The sequence below is a fragment of the Bufo gargarizans genome, chromosome 9 (genome assembly GCF_014858855.1).
Source record: "Bufo gargarizans isolate SCDJY-AF-19 chromosome 9, ASM1485885v1, whole genome shotgun sequence".
Taxonomy (NCBI): Eukaryota; Metazoa; Chordata; class Amphibia; order Anura; family Bufonidae; genus Bufo; species Bufo gargarizans.
In genome coordinates, this window is record NC_058088.1 from 21,160,584 (window position 1) to 21,177,682 (window position 17,099).

The 17,099-nt window shown below is 43.9% G+C and overlaps 1 protein-coding gene across 1 annotated transcript in view; it reads left to right on the forward strand.

Annotated features, from left to right (window-relative positions):
• The window catches only part of LOC122919385 (H-2 class II histocompatibility antigen, E-S beta chain-like), a 43,406-nt gene extending 33,196 nt beyond the window's left edge, over positions 1-10,210 (forward strand). Inside the window, exons 4-6 of the mRNA XM_044268382.1 lie at positions 1,963-2,076; positions 2,176-2,208; positions 8,460-10,210. Of these exons, the coding sequence (XP_044124317.1) occupies positions 1,963-2,076; positions 2,176-2,208; positions 8,460-8,476 (164 nt within the window). The 3' untranslated portion in view covers positions 8,477-10,210. The remainder of the gene's footprint in view (positions 1-1,962; positions 2,077-2,175; positions 2,209-8,459) is intronic.
• The last annotated feature ends 6,889 nt before the right edge of the window (positions 10,211-17,099 follow it).

Genomic DNA, 17,099 nt, shown 5'->3' on the forward strand with positions numbered 1-17,099 from the left:
AGCGAAAAGGCCCAGGACTGAGCGTTACCCCTGAGCAGCGATATAATGATCCCCACCCTCCGTTCCTCATCACCAGAAGAATGGGGAAGAAGGCGAAAATGGAGTTTGCAAGCCTCTCTAAAACGCACAAAATTCTCACTACCCCCGGAGAACGTATCCGGGAGCGAGATCTTAGGCTCAGAACAAGCTCCATGAACGCAAGCTGAACCGGTCACTTGAAGCTGAGACAAAGTCTTACGGAGGTCAGCTACCTCCAATGAAAGACCCTGGAAGCGTTCAGCCAAAAGTGAAACCGGATCCATGCTTAAGACGGTTTTGGCGGCTTATAATGTCACGGAATGTGTACAGGTAACAAGGCAAAGCAACATGTATAAACGACTCGCTGGATCCAAAAACTAAGGAACCAAGGGAGACCCCTGCAGAAGACCTGGCACTTTCCCTGGCTGCTCAGCCTATGCAAAGATCCTAATGGTGGAGGTTTGCATATCCACGAACCTTGACTATAAAGCCCTGAGCACCCTACAATAGTGAGGGGACACGACCACCGGCTCCCTACACAAGACACGGAGGGAGTCAGGGTCATCTGGGATCCAGCAAACAGATATAAACATATAAAAGTACACTTAGCTTTGAAGCAAAGAGGAGGACAGATCAGCGTGCACACACACTCCAGGAGGAAATATAAGCCGCTCAGAAAAGCATTCTGAGGAGGCATTTAAAGGGAAGCAATTAAGACATGACAGCTGAGAGAGGCTGACGAGAGGAGGAGCTGAATACCACAACACAGAAATTCAAGGAGGAGGTTCTGAAAGGCCTCTGTCAGAGCTTCTCAGCTGTCTGGTTGTGACACTATTACAGTAATCAAACGCTTCCTATAATTGCAGACCAGCTTTTTGCAGGTCTCCACAGGTATTTCTGCCCATTCATCTTTAGCAATGAGCTCCAAATCTTTCAGGCTGGAGGGTCTTCTTGCCATCAGCCTGATCTCTAGCTCCCTCCACAGATTCTCAATTGGATTCAAGTCTGGACTCTGGCTGGGCCTCTCCAAAACGTTAATGTTGTTGTCTGCTAACCATTTCTTCACCACTTTTGCTGTGTGTTTTGGGTCATTGTCCTGCTGAAATGTCCACTGGTGCCCAAGGCCAAGTTTTTCTGCAGACTGACTGATGTTGTCGGTGAGAATCCTCATGTATTGCTCTTTTTTTTTTTCATGGTGCCTTTTACTGTGATTAGGTTCACTGGTCCATTGGCTGAAAAACACCCCCAAAGCATTAGGTTCCCACCACCATGTTTGACAGTGGGGATGGTGTTCTTTGGGTTGAAGGCTTCTCCTTTTTTACGCCAAATGAAGGAAACATTATTGTGACTAAACAATTAAATTTTTGTTTCATCTGACCATAACACAGAAGACCAGAAGTCTTCTTCTTTGTCCAGATGAGCTTTTGAAAAGGCCAAGCCAGCTTTTGTGTGCCTTATCTGGAGAAGTGGCGTCCTCCTTGGTCTGCATTGTGCAGTGTCCGTTGGATTGTCTGCCTTGAGACATTGCCACCAGCAGAGCCCAGATTCACCAGGATGGCCTTGGTGGTGATCCTTGGATTCTTTTTCACCTCTCTAACTATCCTCCTGGCCAGCACAGGTGTCACTTTTGGCTTCCGACCACGTCCTCTGAGATTTTCCACAGTGCGGAACATCTTGTATTTTTGGCTCAAATGTAAATAAAAGCTGAGAAATGTTTTTTTTTCCCACAATAATGCCTCTTGTACATCGTCTTATTATCTTTTGGGAGATACCTATGTCATTTCCCGTCAAAAAATTACTTGCTGGTTGATTAAAAGTAACTTTAAGTCTAAATTTGGCAGGGGTATGAATAATTATGGGCAGCACTGAACATTTAGTGAAGTTATGGCAGCCATAAGATTTCACACTCCACAGCAATTTTAACTCGTTCATTTTATTTTCTAGACCCTCAGTCATCAGATGCAGCTAAAAACAAGATGGCCACCGGTATAGTGGGATTTGTGTTAGGAGTTGTATTTTTCATTGTTGGCCTTGTCATCTACATGAGAGGAAGAAAAGGTAATAGAAACATAGTACAAAGGTTCATTACAATATCCATAATAGGAAGAAATGGTAAAATAATCAGTCATTGGTAATGCTTTTTTTTTGTATTTTTAGGGCAAACGTCATTCCCAGGACAACAGAATGAACGTAAGTTTTATTTTCTCCTTTGACAACTCTCCAAGTTGTGATCCATTCAAGGTAGAAATACATTTTTATGTCTGTCTTTGCTTTGTGTGTCTGCGCCAATTTCACAAAATGGCAATTAACCCTTAGATGACCTGGCAATTTTACGTTTTTGTGTTTTCGTTTTTTCACTCCCTGCCTTCCCAGAGCCATAACTTTTTTTTTTCCATTCACATAGGGCTTGTTTTTCGCATGACACATGCTTTTTGCTGGACAAGTTGTTCAAATAGCACCATTTTAGATTGCATATGATGTAGTGGGAAGCTGGACGGCATACCACACTTGTATAGTCTTTCTCGCATTTTAATACTGAAAGAAAATAAAAATCTTGAAAAAATTTTTTTTTTTCTTTTCATCTTCATATTCTGACCCCTAAAACTTGCACTAGTGTCCCTGACCCCAGTAGGTCAGCTGCCAACTACAGTGGGGGACTATCAATCGAAGTAGACGCCTGGTTGCTAACCCACAGCAAAGTCCAGATCCTTGTACATGGGTTAAAGGGTGAATACTGGGGAAGCACCAGAATAATGTTCTTAGGGTTAGCCTTAGGCCAGCGCCAAGTTAGAACAGTGGGTTCACACTCACTGATCCGAAACTGCAAACACAATGCGACAGCACTCTCGAAACTTTGAATATATTAAATAATGTTATATTCACTACCTAGATAGATTTGTAAATTTATTTTTATCAAAATCATTTTTTTTGCCCATCAAAGGTGCCCTCTTTTAGATGTATGTTAAAGGCTATGTACACCTTTGGGGGAAGTCTTTTATCATTGCATTCAAAGGGTGTTTCTTCAGGGAGTCACAAAAATACCAGACTTCAAAAAAGCTAAGTTTGACCAGCTAAGAGAGGCCATTGGCCTCACTAACTGGGACAGTGTCCTCAAAAATAAAAATGCAGCTACAAAATAGGATATTTTTAAAAGCTAAACCTAAACTAGTTGTGAGAAGTACTGTACATACCTTATGTGAATTAAAGAACAAAAAAAGTGGATAAATTGAAATGTCAAGGGAGCAATACGTGACAAAAAGAAAGCATTTAAATCACTAAAACAGGAAGGTAGTGAGGAAACGTTGAAAAACTGTAAGGAAAAAATAGAATATGTAAAAGACAAATAAAAGCAGCCAAGCTGGGGACAAAGAGACTTATTGCCAAAGAGAGTAAAAATAACCCTGAAATGTTCTTCAATTATATAAATGGTAAAAAAGTTAAAACCTGAAAGTGTTGGCCCTTTACAGAGTGATAAGGAGTAAGTGAATCCATTAAATATCTTTTTCTTCTCTGTATTCACTGAAGAAAACAATCTGTCAGATAAAATGCAGAGTGTAATATTAAATGGCCTATTAAAAGTGTCCTGTCTGACCCAGGAAGAAGCGCTGCAGCGTCTTAAAAATATTAAAATAGACAAATCACTGAATCCAGATGGAATGCAACTCCGTATCCTAAGAGAATTAAAGGGAACCTGTCACCGGGATTTTGTTTATAGAGCTGAGGACATGGGTTGCTAGATCGCCGCTAGCACATCCACAATATCCAGCACCCATAGCTCTTCAGCGATTCAGTGATTTGTCTATTTTAATCTTTTTAAGATGCTGCAGCACTTCTTCCTGGGTCAGACAGGACACCTTTAATAGGTTCCCTTTAAGTCCTAGACAGACGCTTATTTCTGATATTTAAGGACTCTATATTGACAGGGAGTGTTCCACAGGATTGGCGCTTAGCAAATGTGGTGGGTCAAAAACAGAGCCCGGAAACTATAGTGATAGTAAACAGAGGGTGGTTATTAATGGTACACACTCAGATTGGGTCACCATCACTAGTGGGGTACCTCAGGGGTCAGTATTGGGCCCTATTCTCTTTAATATATTTAATGATCTTGTAGGAGGCTTGCACAGTAAAATATACATTTTTGCAGAGGCCACTAAACTGAGTAAAAATGAAAGAGGTACTGTATATATATACACTACAGACAGGGGCGGATTAAGTGCATGACAGGCCCGGGGCTGTCTACCCAACTTAGGACCCTCCTTCCATTTTAATTTTGTATTTTTTTTTGTATGAATAGGCGGCGGTGCTTCGTGAGCGTCACAGTCTCTTCCTAGGCCATATGACATCTCCAGACTAAAAAAAAATACCCCAAATTGGCTCCTAAACTGAAAAATTTGGTTGTCAAATTTAAAATACATATAATTAAAATAAAAAAGACTTGGAGGAGAATACAGCACCACATACCTCTTACATCCAGCGACATATCCTTTCATGTAGACCTTCTCTTTCTTCTCCTCCGTACTTTACACCAGTTTGATAAATTACCCCAAATGTCCCTATAATGTCTACAGCAGTTATAATGTCCCCTAGAGACCCCCGGTAATAATAATAACACCCTATATTGTGCTCCAGGTAATAATCCCTGTAAAGTGTCCCTAAAAATAATAGAAACATAGAAACATAGAATGTGTCGGCAGATAAGAACCATTTGGCCCATCTAGTCTGCCCAATATACTGAATACTATGGATAGCCCCTGGCCCTATCTTATATGAAGGATGGCCTTATGCCTATCCCATGCATGCTTAAACTCCTCCACTGTATTTGCAGCTACCACTTCTGCAGGAAGGCTATTCCCTGCATCCACTACTCTCTCAGTAAAGTAATACTTCCTGATATTACTTTTAACATTTGCCCCTCTAATTTAAAACTATGTCCTCTTGTAGCAGTTTATCTTCTTGTAAATCTTCTCTCCTCTTTTACCTTGTTGATTCCCTTTATGTATTTAGCAGTTTCTATCATATCCCCTCTGTCTCGTCTTTCTTCCAAGCTATACATGTTAAGGTCCTTTAATCTTTCCTGGTAAGTTTTATCCTGCAATCCATGTACCAGTTTAGTAGCTCTTCTCTGAACTCTCTCCAAAGTATCAATATCCTTCTGGAGATATGGCCTCCAGTACTGCGCACAATACTCCAAATGAGGTCTCACTAGTGCTCTGTAGAGCGGCATGAGCGCCTCCCTCTGTCTACTGGTAATGCCTCTCCCTATACACCCAAGCATTCTGCTAGCATTTCCTGCTGCTCTATGACATTGTCTGCCTACCTTTAAAGGGACACTGACAGGCACAATTAGCATATTTAGATATATATATGTCAGTACAGGTCTTCTAAAGTCTATTAAAATCATCTAAGTAGCCCCCCTGTCCACCTTATAAATACCGAAATATAAAGTTTTATAACCTGCTTGTCCGGTCACCAATCTGTCCAGGAACATCAACCCTGTTACAAATCTTTGTGTCATCAGCAAAAAGACACACCTTACCATTGAGGCCTTCTGCAATTTCGCTGATTAAGATATTAAACAATATGGGTCCCAGAACAGATCCCTGAGGTACCCCACTGGTAACAAGACCTTGGTCTGAATATACTCCATTGACTACAACCCTCTGTTGCCTGTCCCTCAGCCACTGCCTAATCCATTCAACAATATGGGAGTCCAAGCCCAAAGACTGCAATTTATTGATAAGCCTTCTATGTGGGACAGTATCGAAAGCCTTACTGAAGTCTAGATAAGCGATGTCTACTGCACCTCCTCCATCTATTATTTTAGTCACCCAATCAAAAAAAATCTATAAGATTAGTTTGACATGATCTCCCTGAAGTAAACCCATGCTGTTTTTCATATTTCAATCCATGGGATTTTAGATGTTCCACAATCCTCTCCTTAAGTATGGTTTCCATTAATTCCCCATTATTGATGTCAGGCTTACTGGCCTATAGTTGCCCGATTCCTCCCTACTACCTTTCTTGTGAATCGGCACAACATTTGCTCATTTCCAATCTTCTGGGACGACTCCTGTTGCCAGTGATTGGTTAAATAAATCTGTTAATGGTTTTGCTAGTTCCCCACTGAGCTCTTTTAATAGCTTTGGGTGTATCCCATCAGGCCCCTGTGACTTAATTGCCCCTACAGTGCCTCCCCAATAGGAACGCCCCCCACACTGCCCCATATAGTAATTTCCCCCACACTGCTCCCACATAGTAATCCCCCTATAGTAATTTGCCCACCACACAGTCATTTCCTCCACACTGCCCCATATAGTAGTTTGCCCACCACACAGTAATTCCCCCCACACTGTGCCCACATAGTAATTCCACTATAGTAATTTGTCCACCGCACAGTCATTTCCACCACACTGCCCCCATATAGTAGTTTGCACCCGCACAGTTATTTCGCCCACATAATAATTTTGCCCCATATAGTAATTTGCCCCCACATAGTAATCCCTCCATAATAATTTCCCCCTCATAGTAATTTGCCCCCATACAACAATTTCCCCCCACTGTCCCTTCACATGTCCTCCTGTGTGTCCCCACCATGTCCCCCATAGTTGGCACATAAAATAAAAAAACAACTAAAAGCTAAATTGTCCAGGCGCGCGATGGCAGGCGTGCACACGTCACTGTGCTGCATCTCGGCACAGGCGTGCGATGACATCATCATGCACGCCTGCGCCAGGTTTTCACTACCGCATAGGCCTCAGGCCTACTAGGCCTGAAGCCTATGGTGGTAATCGGAGGCGGGGCAGGTAACTATGCGCTCCCGTGCCCCGCTACAGTATGTGGGCGCTCGGGTCGGCGTTGGGCTCCCCAGCGATGCTGGGCTCGAGGCTACCGAACGCCCCTATTGTAATCCGCCATTGACTACAGAGTATGAGTGAGAGAATGGTCTCTTTCAGGGGGATACTGAGAGTACCGAGGGGGCGCCACAGGGACAGTTTAGGATGGAGATTAGAAAATTATAGTTGTCTACGATTATTGACAATGGAGGGTAAGGCGAGAATCTATAGACCAATCAGGATATTTGGGTATAAAAAAAAGGAGGTATATATAAAAAACATATAAAATATATAAAAACATACACGTATTTCCCTCCGTATACACCACTATAAAGTGGAGTGGAATAACATATGGCAGAGGGATCAGACTACACACAAGGTTTAGATGTAGTCTGTTGCCTTGGAGACACAAAGGTTTGCATAGAATGCACAAAATAGTAGATTTGTAATCAAACCTATTAGCAGCGTGCATTTTGCATTTTAGTGACATTGTTTTATGGACAATGGTTGTGGGACCCACTGTGCCAACAAACAGATTTAACTTTGGGCTAGTCCTGAGGACATAAACCTGGTATTCACCCTTTAATCACTATAGAGCAGGGGTGCACAACCTGCAGCCCAGGGCCACATGCGGCCCTCAATATCATTCTCTGCGGCCCCCAACCATCTGGTGACAGACCTGTATGTCTATGTCTTGTGGCTGCTCACATACATTTTTCATATAGTCTCCCATTAGATGGGAATCGTGGAGGTGTAACCAGACACTTATAGTATACACTGTATGTACAATATGCCATAAATACTGTATTTCAGTTGGTAATACTCCTTTAACTTTTATTTTCTTGAGATTCCTGTCCAGTCTGACAATGTGGCCCCCAACCAGAAAAGGTTGTGCACCCCTGCTATAGAGGGATCTGGCCACTACCTCTTGGAGTAGTTTCCATGTTGTTGGCTGCTGGCCCACGGGGATCAGAGACACTGGGGGGAGCACCAAGGCATTAGGCAATACTCATAGTCAGAAAGAAGGAAGAATGTGTGTGAATCCGTGAAACAATCCAATGGTCAAGGCAGGTGGTACAGGATTAGTGCAGTGAACAGGGACAGGTCAGTTCAGGCAGCAGAGGGTCCAAATCCAGGAATCAGGCAGGAGATGGTATAGTAAGGACATAAGAACAAAGAAACTCTAAGGTTGCTCAGGCAAGGAATTAACCAAATAGCACAGAATATATAGCCCAGGCTAATGCAGCTAGACACATCCTCGTAGTACCACACAGAGAAGGAGGAAGTTAACCCATGCAGTACTGCAGAATGAGATGAGATACAATACATAATAGCCCTAATTCACACACAGGAACCCGGCGCCCGGGAGCATGGGGAGGCAGTGGCCGCGAATCACTATTGTAACACTATGGGGTGAATAAAAAGTGTTGCAAAACTGTACACATCTGTCAAAAGCAATCACATGTGTAAGTTTGGATTTGAATAGACCTTCAATTAGTCCTTGCATTTCTCTTAATCATTTCATACCATCATTCATTTGTCATTTCTCCTTTGTCATGAACATGGATTGGAAGGAATAATAAACCTTTCTTTATGTTCTTTTTTCAGGCTTTGTGTCACAGTAATCTGGATCCTACCTGGTCAGTTCCAGCTCAGCTTCCAGCTGTTTAGTTTCTAATGCAAAAAGGAGGAGTTTCCTGATGTCTAACCTTCACCGATGTGTCGGGATCTATACATATGGCGTGGAACTATGCTCTGTAATATGTGCAGAACTAGTTTTGCTGATGCCCTTAGTATATTGATTATCTGATTTGGGAATTGAAGAAGCTTTTTATTAGCTCCAGATGTTTGTTTTGTTGGTAGTTTAAAGAAAAGAGTAAAAGAAAACTTCAGATCACTAGATGAGCTCTGCTGCACAGATCTGCCTTACTATAGCCATTATCTTAGTTCATAAATTATCCCCTAGAATTGATTGTGTATGTAAAGTGCAACACAATCATTCAGAGCCAAATTTCAATTTAAAGGGGTTCTCCAAGCTTTATATAAAACTGAAGCTTTCTTCTAGTTCGTGGAAGAAATATAGTTTAGTTAATACTTACACATCCGTCGCTCGGTCAATGCCGCCGTCTCCTCCGTGCTCACGCAGCCTGTGGGTTCTTCTCGCTCTGGGTCTCGTCCTGTTGTCTTCCTTTCTTTTCATAATAATAAATACAGCTGAACAGGAAGAGAAGTGCGCACATCTGGTCGGGACCCCCGAGCGGAGGAGCCCGCAGCCTGTGTAAGTGCAGTGGAGATGGTGGCATCGGCAGCGTGACGGATGGGTAAGTATTAATTAAACAGGTTAGGAGAAAGCATCAGTTTATAAAGCCTGGAGAACTTTAAACGTAAGGGGGTTGTCTGGAGCATTTTTTTATTGGAAACTTCTGCTGGGGCTGGTTAAACCAACCTTCACCAGCCCCCTCTGAACCAGGGCCACCACGACTTTCTATTCCCAGAGTTAAAGCCAGTGATGTATTGTAGGGCAGCTTAAGCGGTGACTTCCTGCATACTACTGCAGCCAATCACCAGACTCAGTTTTGTACAGCCCGAGACCACTGAGACCAGGGATTGGCTGCAGTGATGTCACTGCTGCAGCCCAGGGAAGAGGAAAGGCAGTGTCGCTGGATCGGAGGTGGCTCAAGAAGGAAAGGTAAGTTGTTTTTTTATTCTTTTACTGGCCCCACAGCATTTAAAACAAAGGTAACTTGGAAAACCCTTTAATCTACAAATGCATATAACAAAGATTCAGAACGGTTTCACGTGTCCGTAATATTGGTCTCAGTGCGACATCACAACATGTACATGAGGCCAAATAGTGAATCTATAATGTGGCCTATTATGTATAGATGAAGACATGCTGACACCTTATTCACACTTGGTATTTTGCATCAGTATTCAGAAGCCAAAGCTAATAATTGGTGCAAAGACGTGCAGATCTTACAATTATTGTACACTTTTTTCAGCATGGTTGGAGATTTATTATAATTGCAAGTCACATGACTTTTTCCTCTATTCTAAATAAACAAGCAGAGATCGTGATAAATGTTTAGGAATAGAGACATGAAATCTATTAGAACGTTGTTGAATCTTACTTCATGCAGTGACTACACTTCGGACTCCATACTGTGGGGGCAGAGGTATAAGGAAGCATTGCTTCTAGGGGAGCAGATCTCCTTTTACATAGTGCTCAGAAGAGCCTGGAATAAGGAGCAGCATAGTCTTCAGCCCTTAAGATATAAAATACTGAAAACTGTAACAGTATACAGTGGGATGCGAAAGTTTGGGCAACCTTGTTAATCGTCATGATTTTCCTGTATAAATCGTTGGTTGTTACGATAAAAAATGTCAGTTAAATATATCATATGGGAGACACACACAGTGATATCTGAGAAGTGAAATGAAGTTTATTGGATTTACAGAAAGTGGGCTATAATTGTTTAAACACAATTAGGCAGGTGCTACATTTGGTCGCTGTTGTTGTCGTCATTTTATTGATTGCAAAACCTTTAGAACTAAATATTGGAACTCAGATTGGCTTGGTAAGCTCAGCGACCCCTGACCTACATACACAGGTGAATCCAATTATGAGAAAGAGTATTTAAGGGGGTCAATTGTAAGTTTCCCTCCTCTTTTAATTTTCTCTGAAGAGTAGCAACATGGGGGTCTCAAAACAACTCTCTGACCTGAAGACACAGATTGTTCACCATCATGGTTTAGAGGAAGGATACAGAAAGCTGTCTCAGAGATTTCCGCCGTCTGTTTCCACAGTTAGGAACATATTGAGGAAATGGAAGACCACAGACTCAGTTCAAGGTAAGGCTCAAAGTGGCAGACCAAGAAAAATCTCGGATAGACAGAAGCGACGAATGGTGAGAACAGTCAGAATCAACCCACAAACCAGCACCAAAGACCTACAACATCATCTTGCTGCAGATGGAGTCACTGTGCATCGTTCAACTATTCGGCGCACTTTACACAAGGAGATGCTGTTTGCGAGAGCGATGCAGAGGAAGCCTTTTCTCCGCCCACAGCACAAAAAGTGCCGCTTGAGGTGCCGCTAAAGCACATTTGGACAAGCCAGCTTCATTTTGGAATAAGGTGCTGTGGACTGAAGAAACTAAAATTGAGTTATTTGGCCATAACAAGGGGCGTTATGCATGGAGGAAAAAGAACACAGCATTCCAAGAAAAACACCTGCTACCTACAGTAAAATATGGTGGTGGTTCCATCATGCTGTGGGGCTGTGTGGCCAGTGCAGGGACTGGGAATCTTGTCAAAGTTGAGGGACGCATGGATTCCACTCAGTATCAGCAGATTCTGGAGACCAGGATGTCCAGGAATCAGTGACAAAGCTGAAGCTGCGCCGGGGCTGGATCTTTCAACAAGACAACGACCCTAAACACTGCTCAAAATCCACTAAGGCATTTATGCAGAGGAACAAGTACAACGTTCTGGAATGGCCATCTCAGTCCCCAGACCTGAATATAATTGAAAATCTGTGGTGTGACTTAAAGAGAGCTGTCCCTGCTCGGAAGCCACCAAACCTGAATGAACTAAAGATGTTTTGTAAAGAGGAATGGTCCAAAATACCTTCAACCAGAATCCAGACTCTCATTGGAACCTACAGGAAGCGTTTAGAGGCTGTAATTTCTGCAAAAGGAAGATCTACTAAATATTGATTTCATTTCTTTTTTGTGGTGCCCAAATTTATGCACCTGCCTAATTTTGTTTAAACAATTATAGCACACTTTCTGTAAATCCAATAAACTTCATTTCACTTCTCAAATATCACTGTGTGTGTCTCCTATATGATATATTTAACTGACATTATTTATCGTAACAACCAACGATTTATACAGGAAAATCATGACGATTAACAAGGTTGCCCAATCTTTCGCATCCCACTGTATGATATGAACTGAAGCATGAAGTGGTGTTTCGGCCAATGGAGCAGATTTCCATCAACCATCTATAGTTATCTCTATAGATGTGAAAATAATCACACCATCGCTCCAGTCACTAGCGATAATCCCTATTTCGATGTCCTACATTTAGGCTGATTCACACGACCACGCTCGGTCTGGGACCATCTGACCATCCCCTGACCCACACTGACTGCATCATACCCCTCACATCATCATCGTATCCCAGACCGAGCGCAGTCGTGTGAATCTGCCCTTAGGGCTTTGTCTCTAGTCTAGATCTAGTGGGCAACCGGCCTTTTATATCAATATCAGAGAAATGATTAAAGGGGTTGTCCAGGCTTTTAATATTGATGACCTATAGTCAGGATAGGTCATCAATATCAGATCGGTGGGGGTCTGACTCCCTGCACCCCAGCCGATGTCTCGTCATACAGCTGATCGGCCGGAGTGTCGGTTGTTGGACCCACGCTGATCTGATACTGATGACCTATCCTGAGGCTAGGTCATCAATGTTACAAAGCCCAGGGAACCCCTTTAAAGAGTTTATCACAACCTTGTATTCCACAGATTTGGCTACATAACTGTTGTACTTTCTGTATGCCTATCCGCCATGTGAGATTTAGCTTCCATTTTGTTTCTTGAAATAAAAATGTAAAGGCTTTTAACTTTAAAGGGGTTATCCCATGAAATATATCGCTATGCAACAAATAGGGCGTTTCAGATTATGTATTATTGCAATATACATGCAACAAAAATATTGATCATATTGGTGATCTCATAGTGAATACACCATTCATTCATCCCTACTTCTAAATACATAGACATATAGAGCGATAGCGGAGAAGCAAATTGTGGGGCTATAGGTCAGGGACTATTTTTTATGCAGGGGAGGAAGGACAAGAGCTAATTGCAATGCATCCTGGGAAATGCAGGGGCTTGATGAGTTGCTGCCCACCCACAGAAAGGGAAACCAGTCCTTCAAATATGTACAAGTAAAAACCAGCTTTGAATTCTTGGGATAACCTCTTTAATAATAGGCCGTGTTGTAAACTATCTTGATAGAGAATGTGTCCTGCTAAGTTAAATAAACTTGTTTTTTAATTAGTGGAATTGTTTCTTTGTGTCATTATTATATGGTTTTTATGCTTCAATCAGACTGCAAACGTGTATATAAAGAGAACCTGTCATTACGAAGGACTTCAGTATAATGGTTTAATAGTCATACTATTGGTACAAGTATATCCACAAAAACACCTCCCAAAAAGACTGAGCGGTGGGGATGGAAAAGAAGCACTTTTTGGTCCTGTGAAGCGACAGCTCTTACAAGGATCATGTAACCTACATGGGGTCACACTGTATCAGGATCCTCGTCAGAGCTGCAATGTCTTTATTTTACACTGGCGACCAGTGCCACATATCTGCCATAATTACTGTGAGGGGACACATATCTGGGCATAACTACTATGAGGGGGCACATATCTGGCATTCTACACACCCCTGTTAAAATGTCAGGTTTCTGTGATGTAAAAAAATGAGACAAAGATAAATCATTTTAGAACTTGTTCCACCTTTAATGTGACCTATAAACTGTACAACTCAATTAAAAAACAAACTGAAATCTTTTAGGTAGAGGGAAGAGAAAATATAAAAATAAAATAATATGGTGCATAAGGGTGCACACCCTTAAACTAATACTTTGTTGAAGCACTTTTTGATTTTATTACAGCACTCAGTCTTTTTGGGTAGGAGTCTATCAGCATGGCACATTTGACTCTTCTTTGCAAAAACACTCCAAATCTGTCAGATTGCGAGGGCATCTCCTGGGCACAGCCCTCTTGAGATCACCCCACAGGTTTTCAATCGGAATCAGGTCTGGGCTCTGGCTGGGCCATTTCAAAACTTTAATCTTCTTCTGGTGAAGCCTATTTCAGAACAAAAAGAAAAATATATACGGATTTCACTGTTGCTGTTATTATTGTTGAAAGCGTTTAGTGGCCTATTTCAATACAGAAATAAAAATATATATGCACTCCATTGTTGCAGTTATTTGTGGTAAAAGCGTTTAGTGGCCTATTTCAGTACAAAAAGAAAAAGATATATGCACTCCACTGTTGCAGTTATTTGTAGTGAAAGCGTTTAGTGGCCTATTTCAGTACAAAAGAAAAAGATATACTCATTTCACTGTTGCAGTTATTTGTGGTGAAAGCATTTAGAGGCCTATTTCAGTACAGAAAAAAAAGATATACCCACTTCACTGTTGCAGTTATTTGTGGTGAAACGTTTAGTGGCCTATTTCAGTACAAAAATAAAAATATATTTGTCGCTTTTAGAGGTATTTTAATTTGCTTTTAATTTATTTAGTTCAGCTAAAAGTATGTCAGACAGAGAAGTGCCAGGCCATGCACAGAGGAGTGGCAGAGGCTTACATTTTCTGGTGCAGGCAGAGGTCCCAGCAGAGTAAGGGGGTGTGGCAGCAGGAGTCGCAGCAGAGGCCTGAGCTCCCGGTGTCATCTAGCGGTCATGTCTTAACCAGCAACCCAGCGGTTCTTGATTGGTTAACTCGGTCATCCACTTCATCCCAAGTGACATGAGACACCCTCAGCCAACGGTCGGTGGGTTCGTCAGACACAACCATTAGTTGGCATAGCCTGGGAGCAGGCCCTGTGCCCCCACCTGTCCTCAACCTGTTTCTGTCCTTTGCTGTTCCCTCAGCTACAGAAGTATTGTATGCTGTGGGCTCAGCTCCACTATACAGCGAGGATGAGCTACTAGAGGACAGTCAGCAGCTGCTGCCCAGCCAAGATCTGGAGGAGACATCCGCCGCTTCCTCCGCTAGGCGGGCAAGTAGTGATGAGGAGAGTGGCGTGGGAGCTGGTGTTGCGAGCGGTCAGGCTCCTGACCCAGAGACAGTTGAAGAGGACATCAGTGAAGTGCAGACACTACTCGATGATGATAAAGCCGATTGCACTTGGGAGCCGGGTGAAGAAGGGGCTTTGTCATCATCAGGAGAAGAGGGTGGCAGCTTACCCGTGAGGCAGCGGCTGAGCCAGCAAGTCGCTAGCGTGGCCGGGAGTCAGCAGGGTGGCAGCAGTGGGAGGTCGAGACCCAAACAGGCACAGGGTAGACCACCCGCTTTGCAGCATCCTACCTCGTCAGTCATTCCATCAGAAATCGATCACCGAAGCGATTGTCAAGAGACAACAGTATGCGTGCACGCATCCAACGGCGCAGAAGCTGAACCTGCTCCTGTCCAAGTTTATGGTGCTGCAGTCCCTCCCTTTCCAAGTGGTGGACTCTGCACCTTTTAGAGAACTGATGGCTTGTGCCGACCTGAGGTGGAGAGCCCCAAGCCGTCAATTCTTTGCCAAAAATGCAGTACCAGCCCTGCACAAATATAGAGAACAGAAGGTGGGCCAGTCCTTGAGCCTGTCGGTGGCTGCCAAAGTGCGCGGCAGCGCCGACTTGTGGAGCTGTAACTAAAGTCAGGTACAATACATGACCTTTACGGCCCACTGGGTGAATGTGGTTCCTGCACAGCCACACCAGACACTTAGCCAGGTCACGCCGCTTCCGCCTTCAAGTTCTCAAGCCGTTAGTCCTGCGACAATGTCCGCCTCTGCCTCCTCATCCTCCACCATGTCCTCAGCCTCCACTGCAGGAACAAGTCACAGTACCCCTCCAGCATATCACATGTGCAGGGCACGGCAGTGTCACGCTGTTCTGCACCTGGTTTGCCCTGGCGAATGGAGTCACACAGGGGAGGAACTGCTCCGTGTAATTCATCAAGAAATCGAATCGTGGCTTTCTCCGTGACAACTAAAAATCTGAACCACGGTGACAGACAATGGGAAGAACATGGTGTCGGCGCTCCGTCAAGGAATGTTGAGCCATGCGCCCTGCATGGCACACGTGTTCAATTTGGTTGTCAAGCTGTTCCTGAAGACTTTTACCCATCTGCAAGACATCCTAAAAATGGGCAGGAAACTTTGCCTGCCCTTCAGACAATTGTACACCGCAAAGCACAACCTCTTTGAGCGGCAGAAAGGCACCCCCCAACATAGGCTGCCGTTTGCTCAGGCCCTTTGAGGAAGCAACGTTATTTGTCAGTCGTCAGGACTACAGGATGAACAACGTTTTTCCACTGCTTCATGTCCTGGAACAGATGGTGGTAACAATGGCTGGTCAGGGCACTGGAGACGTGGCGCCTAGATCTCACGGTCAAATGAGCCCTGTGGGGGCTGAACTGAAGGAGGAGGAGGACATTCATGCACAAGCAATGTGTAGCAAAATGGGTGTTTATTTCTACTCCGGTTACAGGAGAGGAGGAGCAGGAGCAGCCAGAGATGCTACAAGGCGATGAGGAAGATGAGACAGAGGACCCAGACAGACCGTGGCCGTATGCAGTGGAGATGGAGGCAGGGAGTCCCTCCGAGTCACTTGCACAAATGGCCCGATGCATGCTCACTTGCTTGTGTAGTGACAGCCGAATTGTCAACATTTGGCAGAGGGATGACTTCTGGCTCTCCACCTGGTTGGACCCTCGCTACCGGTCCAAATTGGGGGCCTTTTTTACATCCACTAAGAGGGAGGACAAACTGAACTACTACAGAGACATCCTATGTAGTCAGTTGGTCGCTGCCTATCTGCGCCAACATCCATCCTCTCGCAGGTCTGACTGCGCTCACGGTCCACTGCCATGACTGCTGGGGAGGGGTGGGGTGGCAGGAGCAGCACCAGCTCCATCAGCAGCAGCCTGAGTCTACAGTCGCTGATGAGTAGCTTTCTTCACCCGCATAGTGAAGAAACTACTCACCAGCAGCAGCAGGTAGACCTGAACCAGCAGGTCGTGGCATACTTGGACAGCACCCTGCCACCCAACATTGAAGATCCGCTGGACTACTGGGTAGCCAAACTGGATTTGTGGCCACCACTAGCAGAGTTTGCCCTAGAAAAGCTGTCCCGCCCAGCAAGTAGTGTGGCATCAAAGCGTGTTTTTAGTGCGGAGGGGCCATAGTTATCCCAAGGAGAACGCGCCTGTCCCCTCAAAATGTTGAGAGACTGACCTTTGTCAAGATGAATCAGGCATGGATCAGCCAGGATTTCCACCCATCAATGCCTGATACATCAGATTAGATAATCCATGCTGTCTCACCCAAACCTTGGCAAAAGAGACTTCTGGCTATCGGCCTCAGCTACTATTCTGATGCTGCCACCCACCCGATGCCACACATCTGAGGTCACATGCTCCTTCTTACACCCACCATCGTCAGCGGGTACTGTTATT